This window comes from Catharus ustulatus, chromosome 3, assembly GCF_009819885.2.
Source record: "Catharus ustulatus isolate bCatUst1 chromosome 3, bCatUst1.pri.v2, whole genome shotgun sequence".
In the NCBI taxonomy this organism is placed as follows: domain Eukaryota; kingdom Metazoa; phylum Chordata; class Aves; order Passeriformes; family Turdidae; genus Catharus; species Catharus ustulatus.
The window spans coordinates 24,496,622-24,513,180 of NC_046223.1; the positions used below are offsets into that span (position 1 = coordinate 24,496,622).

At 39.1% G+C, this 16,559-nt stretch overlaps 1 protein-coding gene across 3 annotated transcripts in view; it reads right to left on the reverse strand.

Moving 5' to 3' along the window:
• The window catches only part of HHAT (hedgehog acyltransferase), a 146,695-nt gene that overhangs the window by 69,255 nt on the left and 60,881 nt on the right, over positions 1-16,559 (reverse strand). For all 3 annotated transcript variants that reach the window (XM_033055749.1, XM_033055748.1, XM_033055750.1), the window contains one exon: positions 3,241-3,442. In XM_033055749.1, the coding sequence (XP_032911640.1) occupies positions 3,241-3,442 (202 nt within the window). The remainder of the gene's footprint in view (positions 1-3,240; positions 3,443-16,559) is intronic.

The window sequence follows — 16,559 nt, forward strand, 5'->3', positions numbered from 1 at the left end:
TTAAAATCTATTTTTATACCAAGATCTAATTTTTTTATAGATCTGTTTCTCTATAGATCATTTTCCTTAAGGAAAGAGAAGGAAAAACTTTAAATCACTGGGAGAACATTAACCATTAGCATTTTCTTTCACAAATCAGACATATTATTTATTAAAAGTCAATACAAATTCTGTCACTGATTTTAAATGAGTTACTACTCGAGTCTGTTAATCTGTAAGAAATTAATATAGAAACAGTGAAGCAAAGCACTACTTTGCTCAGTACAGATCTAAATATGATCAGAAAGAGTAAGAAAAAAATCTGACATAAGCATCATGAAACTTCTCCCATTTAATATGAAGTCCCCAGATCTGCCCTATCTTAGAAAGTCTAGCATTTATTGTTGTTTTATACATAACGTCTTGCTGAAAAAACAGTATTAATTCATTCAGCTCTAACTTACTGAGAGCTAACATGTAATCAATAGGGGGAAAAAAGACATGGAAATAACTTCTCCTCACACAACTTACTGAAACACTGAAGTTCAGAAGAGTGTAAACTGAAAAGGATGTAAGAGCATCAGCTCTTCTAGAGCTGAATGCACGAAACCAGCCACTGGTTTGAAACTAGTTCAAATAAAAGTTCCCTGTCCCAAAAAATTGGTTCTGGAATTTACTGTTTTCAGTACATATTTGTTTATATGTTGATATTACTTCTCACAAATAACGACTGTGTTGCTTTGTTCATTCTAGCTCAATATGCCTGAGATAATATTTAAAACCTGCCAGACTGCTACAAGAGTGTTATTTCCTCATACTGCGTCAGTTTCAAGCATTTGGACTGAAATTACCATAAAATCTGCATAAATATAGGCAATATATACATATATATATTTAGTCAGCACAAGGATTCAGGGAAAGATGAGACCTGACTATGCTGTATTTTGATTTTTAATCTTCCCTTTGTGAGAGAATTGAGACAATATAGTGTGAGGGAAAAAAATGAGGCAGTTTTGATACCATTCTTGTTACTCTTAGAGATCAGTTCAATCTTAGAAACAGAGTAGAATTAAAATTCAACTTATACCCCTAGATTTTTTTTTACCAATTAAACACCTCCTGCTCAACTGAATTATGTTTCTCAACTTTGAGAATAATATATGAAGAGGTTTGGTGAACAGAATGGGTTTAAAAAAAGCATAAACCTGTGCTCTGTATTTTTTCAAAAACTGGTCTGCTATTCTGAAGACAAAAATAGACTTTCCTTTTCAAAAATAGCCCTCAAGAGCCAACACAGCAACTGAGTGAAGCACAAGAATGCAATGTATTTCAGCTTGTCAACAGATGAAATGTAAGTGAAAAACCCATCCTCCAGAGGAGGGTCTTCAACACACAGTGATTAGACCTGCAGCATACCCCTCACTGAGACAGGATTATAGGAATGTTTCCAAAAAACAGATTAAAAGAGGGAAGAGGAAATTTGTACAGGGCATTAGGAAATTTTCAGTTTCTTTTAAATGTGGTGCATCTCAGAGAAAGTCATATCACTCCACCCCTTGATAAGGAAATTATGAAGTCCAACTACTCATCTGCTCCCCAGTATCAGTATTCAAGAAGGAAATGGGAGTTAGACAAGTGAGGAGGGAGCAACAGTGAGTGGTTTATAGCTCATGTTCTTGTAGAGAAACCTTCAAGGCACAAGGCAAATCATGACTCAGCCATAGCTGCAGTGAGATCTGCCTCACGCACCAATGTAGATGCCAAAACTATGCATTTAAAAATACTGGCTTCAGAATTATTTCTGGAAAAGATATGAAAGGGTCTTCTAAAGAAAGTCTACAACTATATTTCCAAATAGAAATGAGAAACAAAGGGAACATGGAAGACACTGGATAAGTCCTTTAAAATGCTAGATGAAAACAAGGTGGAGGAAAGAGCTAAAACGCACTCGGCTAGGGATTTAATTTATACAAAAAACAACCCTACTGCCAGCATCAGTTAACTATAATTAGAAATACGTGTTAGAAATTAATCCAACATATATAACCCCACCTTTATAATATCATCATTATAATTCCTATGATATTTAAGAACTTAATTCCCTAGGAGTTCAATTAAAATTTCTAATACAGTGACATCAGATACAAAAAGCAAGCCCCCACACTTTTATTTCCTCTTATAACTGGATGCCTAAAAAATCATGTTGTCTTCCAGTCCAGAGACAAACATCTGCAGTTGATCAGATGGTGAAGCTGAGTTCCACCCTAGAGAGAGTATTAATGGATCTGATAAATTCATTCTCTAGAAAGGCAAAAATCTGCTTCCAGACCATCACTGAAACTGCAGTGATGGACAATTGGGTGATATAAGGTAGCACTGCCTACTAAATTACTGAGCTGTATCAGCTGCCACACACAGGATGGCACAACAGTGAAACTGAAATGGGTAGGAAGAACAAGAAGAATCATTCCTTGAGCATTAGGACTTCAACAGGCTGCAGAGTGAGTCTCCACCAAAACAACAATATATAGGAGTATGAATTCTGTGTAATTATCACTAGTAAGGACACAAGACACATGAATTATTTACTCTTACAAACAGTTACTAGATTTAGAATTTAGTAGCGAGCAAACCTGCAGATGAAAATAACCATCAAAATTAAAACAGTGGTTTTTGCATCTAATTGCATGTCAAAGTCAAATTTTGTCTGTTGGAAATTACAGTATGAAGGTCAAAAGTGTAAGTAAAATGAAAATTTCACAGTATTTCAAGGCAAAATAATGTTTTCTTTGCTTGGCTCTTAAGTGGCATAAGTTTTCCCAGTGTAAGCTTATTCCCAGATGCAAGCAGCTGCTACACACACATTTGTCCAGGAAACACATGGTTAGAAATATACACTCCTAATTTTAGTGAAGATGAATATTTTAAGGCCATCCTGAGTGAAATCAGAATACAAATGTTAAAACTGGCTTCTGTTCCTCCATATACAACGTGACAAGCATTTGCTTACTCTAGGACTGTAGAGGAAGCTTTTAAGACCATGCATATTTCACCATCTGCTTTGCTGCTACTTTGCAAAATTCTGGTGATATGAACTAGTTATTACCTCAGATACTGGAGGGTGGGCAGTTAGTTAGGAATGCTAATTCTATGTGTTATCCATGACTTTTAATCTTGGTTAAACCAAACTAGTAATGAGAAACTTCAAATGAACATGGAGCCAGGAAGCAAGAATATGAAATGCACAGAGATTCAACTTACAATTAAATCTTGAATAAGTGAAATTGAAAGTATCCTCTTGGTGCCATTTTCCACAATCACTCCGAGCCAATTAAGTGCGCCCCAGTACCACAAATAACTCTGTCCTCCATGCCAGTAGCTTACAAAGGCAAAAGTGAGGGCTGTAGATAACAGCGTTCCAAGCAAACTGGACTGAGATCCTCCCATTGGAACATAAATGTACCTGTAGGTAAAATGACAAATAAGCAATGCTGTTAGAGATTTCACAGAAATCTCAGGAAAACATCCACCACAGAACAAATGTGTCAATTTGTAGCAAAAAAAGTACCTGACATGCTCTATTTACAGAGCTTGTCCTATTTTCTGCAAAGTTGTAGACCATTTCATGGAATACTACATAAATATGTACCACTTGGCAAAAGGACAATTTTGTGGTCCTGGGAACTCTACATTAGGCAGATATATAGCACAAACTATAATTTCAAAACTGCAAATAGCAAACATTCAAATTTTCTTAAATAATTCTAAGTCAACTACAGAATTTACACATATACAGTCACAACCCATAGACTTATGTCAGAAATGTAGAGGCATGCAAACACTTTATTTCTAAAAGGTTGTAATTTCAATTTCTTTTTTCTTTAAATATTTCATTAAAAATTATGTGAACTGCAAATATTTCCTATCTGGTTCTTTTATTATACTTTCAGGATCATGTCAGTCTGATGACTTTTGGAACACTCATACCAGAAAAAGCCTGGAAATCCATTTGAAGCACTCTGCATGCAGTTACATTCTGCATTTAAACTGAACCCAGGAGTCATAACCTTAGTCATTAACTGATGCTTATAAGTCTCCAGAAAGCAGTACTCCTTCAGAAAACATGCCAGAAGCAATGGGACTCTTAAAGCTGACACTATTCTGTGTGTCATTTCACTTCCAGCCTGAAAAGCTACATCCACCCCCTCAATTTTCTGATTAAGGCATGACCACTGGCCAGACATTTGCTGAAAGAGTTGCATATTTCTGTCAACACTTTGAAGAAGCCCATCAGGCAGGGGAGTCACCACCCAGCTCATGGGTACCAACAAGGAGATGTGGTATCTGAGAACCACCAGTGACAGCTCTCCTCAGCTGTCATTCCTTTGGCATGACACTGTACTCATAGTTGAGACTATTCCTACTTGCTAAGATAATTCAATGATTTTTTTTTTTCCAGTGAAATTTTTATCTCTGGTTATCAGTTTTCCTATTCAGAGATAAATATTATTTTTAAAATTTAAATGGGAAATTAACATACTGCTTTATTCCTAATCTTAGGATATAAGAAAACAAATAATGGGGTAAAAGACAGTGATGAACATAATTAAAGGGTAAACAAAAATGTCATTAAAAAAACAAGCATCAAATGTTCCAAATTATTTCTTAGCATAACATCAATTCACCTTTTTACTTCAATCTGCTACAGGGAACATCTGATTACATGTTTTTCAGTGTAGGTGTGCTTTTTCACAAAACATATGAAAATAAATAGAAATTAAAATCAATAGTTCCTATTTATGTTGTGCTTTTCTTCCCTTTCCCCTTCCTATGTTTGAACAGTGTGGCAGTAACAGACACTTGCAGTTGCAATCAATTAATCTAATGGCAGAGAGGTTTATCTTAGCAGTTTGCAAGCAGAGAATTTCCTGCAGGGCTGTGGCAAAGAGGGTAAAGAGCCACAGACTCTGCTGCTTCAGCAAATTCCTTTTACACAAAGGATTACAGACATTAGAGGCTAAGCGGCTCAGTACTCTTAGGACAGACTTTCCCAACACCTTTCCTCTCCCTTTTTAAAGGCTGATTAGTTTCATTTTTAAGCAGCGCCTCATTTCACAGAGCTGCACCCAGAGGAGCCCAAAGCAGGACACTGCCAGCCCTGCCATGCTTAGCAAAGCCCTCTGTTATACATTTAGGGATTTAATTGCCACCTGATTCATCTCTGTCAATTCACAGAATCGTCTGGGACCCACAACAACCATCAAATCCAATTCTTCAGTGAATGGCCTGTAGGGATCAAACCCACAACCTTGGCCCTGTTAGCACCATGCTCCAACCAACGGAGCTCATCTCTGAAACACAGCACTTCAAAGGAACCCAGGCACTATCAAAAAGACACATCTCTGTGACACAGATCTGACTTTAACTCCCAAAGAAACCTTTCCGCTGATCCATAGGGCCCTAGGTTAAATGCATGGCACAAAAGGTAGCTTTTGCTGCAGAGCTATCTTCAGGTTTCTGTACAGTCCCTGTTGTGTAGGCTCCATCCATCTTGCCAGCACAGGCAGCCTCCACTGGCAATGGCATTGCCAGGAAGAGCTCAGCAACATCAACTCATGTGTTTCCAACTGCAGCTCAGTTTTGGTTGGCCTGAAGGGCTTTCAGCTTACTGTGCAGAGAAAAACAGAGTAGTTTCTGATTTTTAGTGTTTAACAACAGCAGCTAAATAATTGAGCAGCAACAACTCATAATTCTGATTACAGTAATTTCACGAATACAAGCCACAGTAATTAGACAAAAATTTTGGTGGAAACCCAGAAGTGCGGCTAATATTTGGGTGCGGCTAATCTATGAACAAAAATGTGATATCTGCCCTTACCTAGTATCATACCAGTCCAGTCCCGAGCCGAAACAGTTTGAAATCCATGGTTTCCCGTTGTTCCGACAATGAACCAATCAGAGAACAGCTTATTGCCTGCCTGTGGATGGCGGCGTTACTGAGGGGCGGGGGTTGTTATCGGGGTGAGTTACCTCGGCGAGTTACCTCGGCAGTTCGATAAAAGTGTGTGATATTTCTCTGTACTTTTTAAAGTGTTTTCAGTCTTGTGTGGCTACGGGGCTGGCTGGGCTTGCAGGGAGAGGGCTGGGGGAGCCGCTCAGCCCGCAGGGAGAGGGCTACAACGGCCACTCCCCCCGCGGGGCTGCGAGGGCTACAACGGCCGCTCGCCCCACGGGCCGCGAGGGCTACAATGGCCGCTCCCCCCGCGGGGCTGTGAGGGCTACAACGGCCGCTCGCCCCACGGGCCGCGAGGGCTACAACGGCCGCTCCCCCCGCGGGGCTGTGAGGGCTACAACGGCCGCTCGCCCCACGGGCCGCGAGGGCTACAATGGCCGCTCCCCCCGCGGGGCTGTGAGGGCTACAACGGCCGCTCGCCCCACGGGCCGCAAGGGCTACAATGGCCGCTCCTGTGCCAGCATGGAGATGTGGCTCCGCTCGGAGCTCAGCTGCCTGCCCGCGTGGCTGAGTGGCTGTTTAAAGGCAACGCGGATCCATTGGGAATGCTCGCAAAATGACCACACTATTGTTCCTGTCTTTTTCGGCTTGTAAATAAAGGGTGTGTCTTTTTTCACTTGGAAACAATGTTTCCGAGGTCAGCAGTAAGCCAATAAGCCCTGGCGATCCCGTGATTGTGTTACTAAATGACGACTTTGTGAAAGTTCGTGGCGAACTAAAGTGCGGCTAATATTCCGGGTGCGGCTTATTTATTGACAAAGACATCAATGTTGCCAACACACCGGATATGCGGCTTATACTCCGTGCGGCTTGTATTCGTGAATTTACTGTAATGTTAGAGGTTAGTGAAGTTTTAGCTCCTAGTGAGGCTGATGGCAAATGTGCAACGGAAAATCCACTGTGTGAAGACCTGTTTGAAGAAGAACAGAAGCCAAAAGGAATAATAAAATTTTCACTTTGACCTTCCCCTCCAGTACTGTGGAGAATCTGCCTCCCTGCCAGAGGAGAAATGGAAAACAGAAAGTAATGCCTCTCTCCTACCTTGCTAGTGCCATAAGGAAATGGGCAGGCAGCTGGCTGCCATTCCTTGCCACAAGGGCAGTAAGCACTCTCAGATTGTGTGGTCTTGCCTTCCCCTGTCAGGGCATTCCCAGTGGCAGTTTTAAAGTGGTTATAAAGGACTGATAAATGTTGAGAGTCATTTATCTTGACTAGTGTGAAGAGCAATTCTGTAAATTCCTGTGTTTTTCACACAGAAAAATCTCATACAAAGTCATTACTACATTACATAACACGTAAGGGAAAAAAAATATTTGCTACCTTATCATCCATGGACATCATATCCATGTGATGTACACGTGCGTAACTGCTGCACTGCCAGGCCTGCATACAAGCAACAGGCAACTCATGTGCAGCCAGGGGCAGAGCCTGGCTCAAAACCAGGCACTCTGTGCTCTGAGATTACCAAAGTACTCTGATAACCAAAACTGTCTCGCAAAAGAACCATGCCAGAACTCTCATTGCTGCAAAGATGCATTTTGCTTATTTTAGAGCAACTGGGTAGTTTAGAATCCAATTTCTCTATACCTTCCCTATGTATTTACACAGTACCCATTTGATTACAAAAAGCTACAAAGAGAAACCCTTAAATGTGAGGGGAAATAACCCTGTGAAAAGCATAGTTAAGCCAGATGACAGAAGAAATATATTAGTTCTGTATTATCATCTATAAAACAAAACACACACTTTGTAACTGACAATTTGCTGTGGTTTAACCTTGTCCAGCAGCTATAGCCCACACACCCTTCCCCATGGGATGGGGAAGGAAAAGAATTTCCTACAGTGCATTCAGAAAGTTGTGGTGCCCTCCAGTTTGCTAAGAAAATCCGTGAGGAGGGAAGGAAGGAGGCAGGGAAAGAATTTTAGGGGTAATGGCTACAACAAATCGATGTATTTTGTATCTGCATGCTTCCTAACTTTTCTTCTTCTTCTTCTTCCTAATACTTCCATCTACCTGCAATCTATCCCTGCAGTCCCTTTGGTCTGTAAATCCTGTACTGTACTCAGGATTTACACAAATGGAGAGGTTGCTGTAGAACATGCTGATCTGCTGCACCATAAGTAGAACAGCATTACATAAATATCTCATTTTAAGCTTTCATGCAGCTTTTAAGATGATTCCCGTTTCTAATCACAGAAAATCCACAGAGAAGTTCAAAATCCCTAGTTCAGGGACTATTAGCACATAAAAGTAACCATGGGTACTCACAGCAGCCTAACACAACTCAAAGGAACACCCTTGTAGTAGAGTTTCTTAACAGCTCTTAAACAGATGACACATTTATTCTGTATGTGCAAGGAAGGCAGAGAAGATGAAAAATGTGGCACTAATATACAACAAATTTATCTTAACTCACATACAGAAAAAGAAAACTCAGCAGTTATTGGTCATCAATGAGCCAAAGGTGGACTAAGGAAAGCAGCAAAGTATTTTGCAAGGAGAAAAGGATGTCGAGTTAAGCAGATTTGAGAGTAGTAATTGGTCACGTGTCTCCAGGCTGTGTTAGAGGCATGGCCGTCAATGGTACCCGTTAAGATCCATGAAAATTAGACCTATGGAAAATGTTTAGCATAAAAAAACGCAGGCAAGGTGAGTATTTAAAAAAAACATTAATTTTGGAGGCCAGAAGTCAATCACTGCCAAAATTTCAAAGGAGAAATTTGAAGGTGAAAGAATAGAGATTTCTAGGCAGACTATCAGAGAGGAACATGTGAATGCCATAGGCCAGGCTTTGCCAACCATTCCTAGTCTGGGTCTGGCTAGACCACAATTAAGGACAACAAGGAAAAGTATTCCATGCTGTCAGAAGAAAACATTATGCATGTAACATGGAGAGAAGGGGGAAGAGAAATCCACATCATTAAAATCTCAAAACATCTGGGGTGTGTTTGAAGCACGTAAGTACAAACATTGAGAGAATGTTTTATAGTGAAAATTGTTTGTATGTACACCCCCAGATCTGACATGACTATATGTTCCTAGCCTTCCCCTCCCAAGGCAAAGATGTCACTCTTACACATATTTCTGTGTTTTCTATCTTTCTAGTTCTGTTTTGATTTCAAACTAAAACTTACATGCGATTGAACACACTACTTCCACAAACAAAGCCTAGTGTGTGTATATGTCTTCCCCCAAGTGTATTACTTTTAGTCCAGGTACAGCAGTTTAAATGACCTTATCTACAGCCAGCAAGCTGTTTCATTTACACAACTTATCTTAATTTTAACTCACTAAGTGAACATTAGAGAACTCGATAATATATGCAAATGGTACCATTTAAATCCCTACAGTAATGCAAACACAAACATAATAGCTGGAGTACTTAAAAGTGACATTTACTTACAGAGAATACCTTTCAAATCCAATAACCATTTTGTTAGCTTTCTTGAAGTAGTAATCTCCAGAACAATCATAAGAGATCTGACAACCATTCCCTTGAAAAACACACAGTTTCTTTTCTTTCAATGACTCTACATAACAAAGTTTTTATTCTGGTAACTTTAGAAAACCTCTAAGAGGAGCATTTGTAATCAGTTAAGAATCATTCAGGAGGGCTATTGTTCCTTGAGACCTCCACATACAGCTCTTACTTGTACATGCATGTAATTTTAAACATACTTATATCTTGAAGGAAGTGCAAATAAAGCACTCTAACTGCTGCAATGTCCAGGACCTTTCTTCAACATGTGCCTGAATTTCTTTCTGAAATAAGGTCATACAGCAAGATGCATGCTATCCATTACTTTTTCCCCTCTCCTAGGCATTGGTCTTGGAACATCTAATCCAGAACAAGGTGAAACGTAAAAAAATAGAAAAAAGAAAAAGTTAATTTGCTAGTAATGGCAAAGTAAATACAATTAATATATGAGGATTTTGTGTTTTATTTCAGGGAACATTTGACACCCAAAATTCCAATGTCCCTGTAAATCTCAAAGCATTCAAGGGTTAACTGTGTGACTATCATACTCTTCTGAGTTGGGCAATTACAGAGACGACACAGCAACAGTTTAAAAAGCGATAATGCAGTCTTCCATCTTGCATCCTGACATCAGAAATCACTTGAGGCTCTGTACAGTGAGAGTGGACATGCGTAAAAAATCTTGTCCAGGAAGCATTATGCAGGTGCTGGGCCTCCTTAATTTGTTTATTTTTAATACTCCCTTCATGGCCTTAAACCACCGCCTTTTTTTCTGCTGCATAATAAAAAGATGTCAGGTGCAGTTCTGCAAATTCTTAGTTCTGGGTGAGTTCTTATGATTCCTGTTTTGTCACTTCAAGCTGTCACTGACTTGAATGGAGCTATGCAGAGTGGCTAAATACAGCACACCTGTGCAAGACTGGGTCCTACAGGCATATAAATCTGTTTTAAATCACAGAAACATCTCCCATAAACATGACTTTGAAGGCTAAGCCACGCATATTTGCACCTGAAATAAAGAAATAACCAGAGATATTTGAAATACCATTTTGAAAAGTTTCCATTAGGAGACTAAGCCTTGTTCTGTGAAACTCCATTTCTCACACTCCAACAATTTTGCTGGTTGTTGGCAAAGCTTTTTCAGCTCTGTAAGACTCTCTCACCTCACCAGCTTAACCTGATGTTTAGAGACCTTGACAAATGCAGACCCTTTAAAATATTTAAGTTGATGTTGGCCGCAGGCAAGTCTTGTTGCATTACCACAAAAATGTTTAATGAGAAATTAAGTCCATTTGGTTTACAAAGCATTAATGAGAATATTCATATGCAAGAACACTCAGCTTTATGAAATGACCTGAATTCTCATTCACTTCACAATTGTTAGCATGTTTCCCAGCAAAGATTGAGTGTGAAGTTTCCTACTAAAAAACCAAGAAGCGTTTAAAGTACTTTTCTTTCCTTGCATTCAACACAAAAAAAAATGTTATGAGTTGAGTCCATATGTCAAAGGGCAGATAACTGCAGAATACTGAATAAATCATTTTGAATTCACTCTTCCAAGGAAGCTCATGTTTTCAGAGACTCATTTATTTAAAATGAATTTTTAATCTAAATCATAATATTTCATTCTAGTGGAAAAAAGTTTCATTACTGATGGACTGCTGTGTTTAGTTTTCTTCCAGCTGTATCTAGGAAAGAAAGAAACCCTGCCTACCACCACCTGTTTGCAGTCAAATGCAAAACTACCAGTCAGATGCCTTTGATCAGAATGGAAATGGGAGAGTTTCCAGATGACCAAAGAGCCAAAAGACTGGTTATAGCATTAAGTTCAAACCAGCACCCCAAATATTTTGATGACAGTAGAAGCCTAGGTTTGCCAAAACAACCTAGTTAACCACCTACAGCTCACCTTTTGGGTGGGAGAGGGCTGTGTCCCCAGCTGACAGATGGAGGCACTCCTGCCTCCTCCCATAAGGAGCCTGCAGAGCTCCCTGAAACTGTTCTGAACCCAACTCCCCTCAGGGGCCCAATTCACTCCTGATATTCATAATACACCTACTATTTGCTGATGATACCTAGGCTCAGCAGCACAACAAGTAGGCTATATACTCCCTTGAAAATGCAGCTAGAAGAGGGATTTATTAATATCACTGTCACTCTCTGCTTATAAAATGGTAGAGGTCAGGCTCTTTGCCAGGGAGACCAACATACCTTGCCTCTCAGAGGAGTGCTCCAGCTGTCTGTTACCAGGCTGCCACCAGGCAGAAAAGAAAATGAGATTCAAAGAGTGAATATGCAAGAAAAAACAAGTCTGTGGCTAAGACATTACTCAGAGAGATGCAGATATTCCAGTCCAGCTTTCTGCATCAGGAATTGCTCATTGTGCCCTAAACAATTACTAGACAAAATACATAAGCAACAGCATGAACAAAAGAATTATTTTTCCCCACTTATTTTCTTTACTTCTCCCAGCTCTTACACTGGATGTAACAGACAACACAGAGAAATTTTCAGTTCCCTTGAAGTTGAAAAAAGAGCTTAAAGACTAACTAGCAAATTAGAATAAAAGAAGGCACCATCACCCTCAAATCCACCTCTATTATTAATCCTGTTATGTTTCTGTCAGCCACTGAAGTAGACAGCACTTTAGAAGATGAATGCCTACAAAAGATTGACGTTTATTGCAGAAGATCAGATTTAAAGGATATCCCAAATACAGGATCCAGATTGAGAAGTATGTGGGATGGAAGTAGCTTTGTTTGCAACAGAAAACACGGGTCAGAATACAAGCAAGGTAATAGAATCTAAGGCTCTAAAGTCAGATGTTTCAGCACAGAAGGCTGGTTACTTTAACAAGACATTGGAAGAAAATATCTGCATGGATGCTAGGTATGCTTTCAGTGTAGTGCATGCTCACAGGAAAATTTGGAAGAAGAAATGCTTGTTATCAGCACAAGGTACATCAATCAAACATTACACTTATTGGAAGCAGTACAAAAACCAGCTGAAGTTGCAACTGGGCACTGTAGAACACACCAGACAAACAAAATGTGGAAATGGGCCAAAGTGTGGAAATTATTTGGCTGACGGAGCAGCTAAAGAGGCTGCAGAAAAAGGCATCCACATTTTGGTTCCGCAACAAGAGATTAGTCTACCAGATATGAAGCCAGAATATAGTGCAAAAGCTTGTCAGTTAATCGAAGCATTAGAAGCTTGATTTTGCCCCAGTGGATGGGCAGTCACCCCTCCTGGGAAAGTAACAGTTCTCAAGAAAATTATGAGAGAAATAGTAGACAGAGAGCATCAGTTTACACATTGGAGTGCAGAAAAGTCTTTAAAACATTTAAGACTCAAAAGCGTGGCACACGTAAAAGAAACAATCCCAATACTGAAAACAAAGTGGTAATAGGGACTATCAAATCTGGTAACTCCCCAGGAGATTATTGGCAAATTGACTTTACAGAACTTCCACATATGAAAAGAGCTATAAATATATTTTAGTCTTACTGGATAGCTTTTCTGGGTGACCTGAAGTGGTTCCCTGTTACACCAACACGGCGAAAGAAGTAAAAATGTTGTAAAATCAAATAACTCCACACTTTGGATTTCCTTTAGAAATGTCATGAGACAGAGGGTCTCATTTTACAGCAAAAATAGTGGAACAAGTTAGCAAGGCCCTGGGAATTCAGTGGGAATTACCTACTCCCTACTGACCACAAGCTAGCAGAAAAGCAGAAAGGATGAATTACGCTATTAAGCTGCAACTCAGTAAAATCTGTCAAGAAACCTCATTGACTTGGGTACAAACACTCCCAATTGCTTTGTTGAGAATTAGGATCCAACCCAAGGGCACAGAAAAACGAAGTCCCTACAAGCTGCTCTATAGGTCAACCCTATCAAACTCCTACATCCCAAGGGATGTGCATGGTTAAGGGGGTGCAAGACCTCAATTACTACCTACATCTTTAGATAAAACACTGCACATTCACCCCATGCGTGCTGCCTTCAACTATGGAATTTATATTAACAAACTAAATACATGATTAGAAGAAGTGGTAAATAATACTATTAAAATATCAAACTGTTCATCCTATGAGCTCCAGCAAACATGAATCATGGCTGTATAGAACTGCACACCCTTAGATTATCTGCTTGCTAGCTAGAGAGCAATGTGTGCTGTTTTAGGACAGGAGTGTTACACTTAGATCAGGGATGGGTTTGAAACCCAACAGACAGGAATCATCCTGATAGAAAGAGCAGTAGCAGACTAGCAGAAAGAGGAAAATTCTTCTTGGTGGGATTGGCTTACTTCATGGCTACCAAACTGGGGACTGAGACAAAATGCACCTGTGGCAGTCATTGTAATCATTGTAGTAATTTTACTTGCTTGTATTATGATTTAATGTTATAGATATAACAGTTTGTGCTACAAAATGAAGCAGTGAGACTTATCTGAAAAAAGACAGTCTCAAGAAAAGGAGGGACTTGACAGAAAACACAGAGAATATAAACTTCCAGTTCCCTTGAAGTTGCAAAATAGAGCTTAAAGACTAGAAAAGCTAGAAAACTACACTAAAATTAAAAGCTAGAAAATTAGATTAAAGAATGTAAAAGTAGACACACAGGATGTTAAAGGTAGTTGGAAGCAGTGGATAAATAGATAATGAGGAACCTAAGTGGTTTCTGTGGCAAAGTTATGTAACAAGAAACAACAGTGCATGCCCTAAGAGAAGTTCAAGGCAAGGTTATTTAGAAAATTGGGGGCTCTCCATAAATATGACACTTTAGACCCCTTTAGATAACCCTTTAGGACCATAAAAAGACTTACAGTAAGAGGTAGATGCATGTAAACGAGTTCTAGGGAAAGGGATGTTTATGTATTAGCTAGGAAGTACATTGTAATGAATGTGTATGATCACAATGGATTAAATACTGTTGTAAAGTTTCACAACACACATTCAATCAGAGGGAAAATCCTCCAAAATTGTCCAGTGCTGTAATAAAGAATGCCTGCTTTCTAATACTTCAAATTGTGCTAGAAAGTTTATAACCTGGACTATTTCTATACCAGAGGGCCCAGCTCAAAATTCCCAACTCTGCATACCTCAACTGAAGGATGCATAGGCATAATTTTCCCACACAAATAAACCCTTTGCAACAAATCTATTCCCCTGCCATCTCACCTCTTCATAAGAGTACATTCAAAAAGCACATTTTGTAGTAGATTTCAACTACAGCTGAAGCAACAAGTAACAGTTCTTCCTCTGCATGTGACTGCACATATTGAACTATTTGTGGTACAGTTAGTGAAAAACTGTTAAATATTGTCATTTGTTGCTTTAACCATGCCAAGAATGAAGTACTGTGTTTTCTCCCTTTTCTTAGAAAGCTGATTTAAATTCCATAGGTGTAAGCACAAGCTATTTAGCCATTCTGCTAATCTTAGTATGCCAGGTACATCAGAAAAAATGTGGATTCATCCACATGTGTGAATTCAGATGTTTAAAATACACTCATCACCATGCACTTAACAGCTACCTTTTCCAGCATGCCTCTGTCAAAGGAGTGCACGAAATGCAGTCACTACAACAGAACCTATTTATTTTCCTTATTAAACCATTTTTGCTTGGAGACAAGGTGATAAAGTTGAATAGCACTCTAAAATTTGCTAGGTAACAGGAAGACTGTTTAATCTTTGCAGACTCCTTTGTGGAGAGTTTGATGATTCTTTTGCATTTTTATATCCCTCTGTACACAGGCAAGTCAAAGGGCATTGTTAGTATCCACAGACCACACAGCAGTTTTACCAAGCTGTGAAATACCTTTGCTTCACTGGGCTGTATAGTTCTACAGACAAACAGAAATCAAGAAGTCAGACGAATTTCACTTGGGTACATCAGAAATACAAATTTGTGTGTGACCAGAATAATGTCTGAAGTCCCAAAGTTAGTGAAGACAAACCAACATCAACAAAATATATTTCAATGGATCTCTGAAATAAAGGCATGTAATTTTAATGAAAAGCGGAAATACAGAGAAGACGTTGCAGGAATATGGCAGGAAACTTGACTAATATGAAAGTATCTGCTTAAGGAGAGCATAGCATTACATATTCCTTCAAACTGCACGAGCACAAAGTTTGCAGAGTTAGATTTTTGACATTATTCCAAACTGAGTAAGTCACTCACTTCTCTAGAGCTCACATTTCTTAGAAAATGCACTTTGTAGTTCTGGGAAATGACTATTTATAAAGTACAGCTAAGGCATTGAGATGTCTAGGTAAAGTTGGAATCACTTAAGATTATACAGCACCTTCCACAATAAAGAATTTGTCTACATTCTTCAGCCTGTGTCAAAAACCCTTCAAACACCAGCAGAGTTAAATCACCTCTGATGTAGAGTACAATACACATTTATCAGTCCAAATCAATGTTGTCTAATTGTTATATAAGTGAGAATGAATATAAATTTCATTAAGCAAAGTGAAGCAAAATATTTACTTCTGTTGAAGTAGCACCCTTAAATAATGATGATCTCCTTTTTTCTCACTTGTAAACAAAGATTAGACATACTCCCCTAACAACCACCAAGAACAGAGTTCACTCCAGATAAAAACTTAAATGGAAAATGACAGTTCCTGTGAAGTCAGTAGCAACAGGGGCTAGAGCTAAACAAACCAGTAAGTTTTAAACACACAGCAAGAAATAATTCCAGTGCAAAGGTAGAACTTGAGAAAGATGTAGTTGCAGCCAGAAATTTAAATATATATGTAAGGATGGGGAAAAAACAGTAAAAAAATGAGACAAAAGCCAGGTGCATATTCAAGGAAAAGGGAATGGTAAAAGTGCCAGGGAAAAATCATCAGTTAAGGTGTTATGGAAAGTTAAGTAGAAAATGTACCATAAATCTTCTTATCCTGCTACAACACCAAGCTGTTTATCTCTCCAGTTGTCTAAATGTAGTCTTTTTGTTAGAAAGACAGGCAAGTTGATGAAATAATGATTTTGCATTGATCCTCATGAAAAGCCCCAACAGGGTGAATCAACAAAACTAGTTTTAACTGTTAAGTACAAATGCAGGCCAGAAAA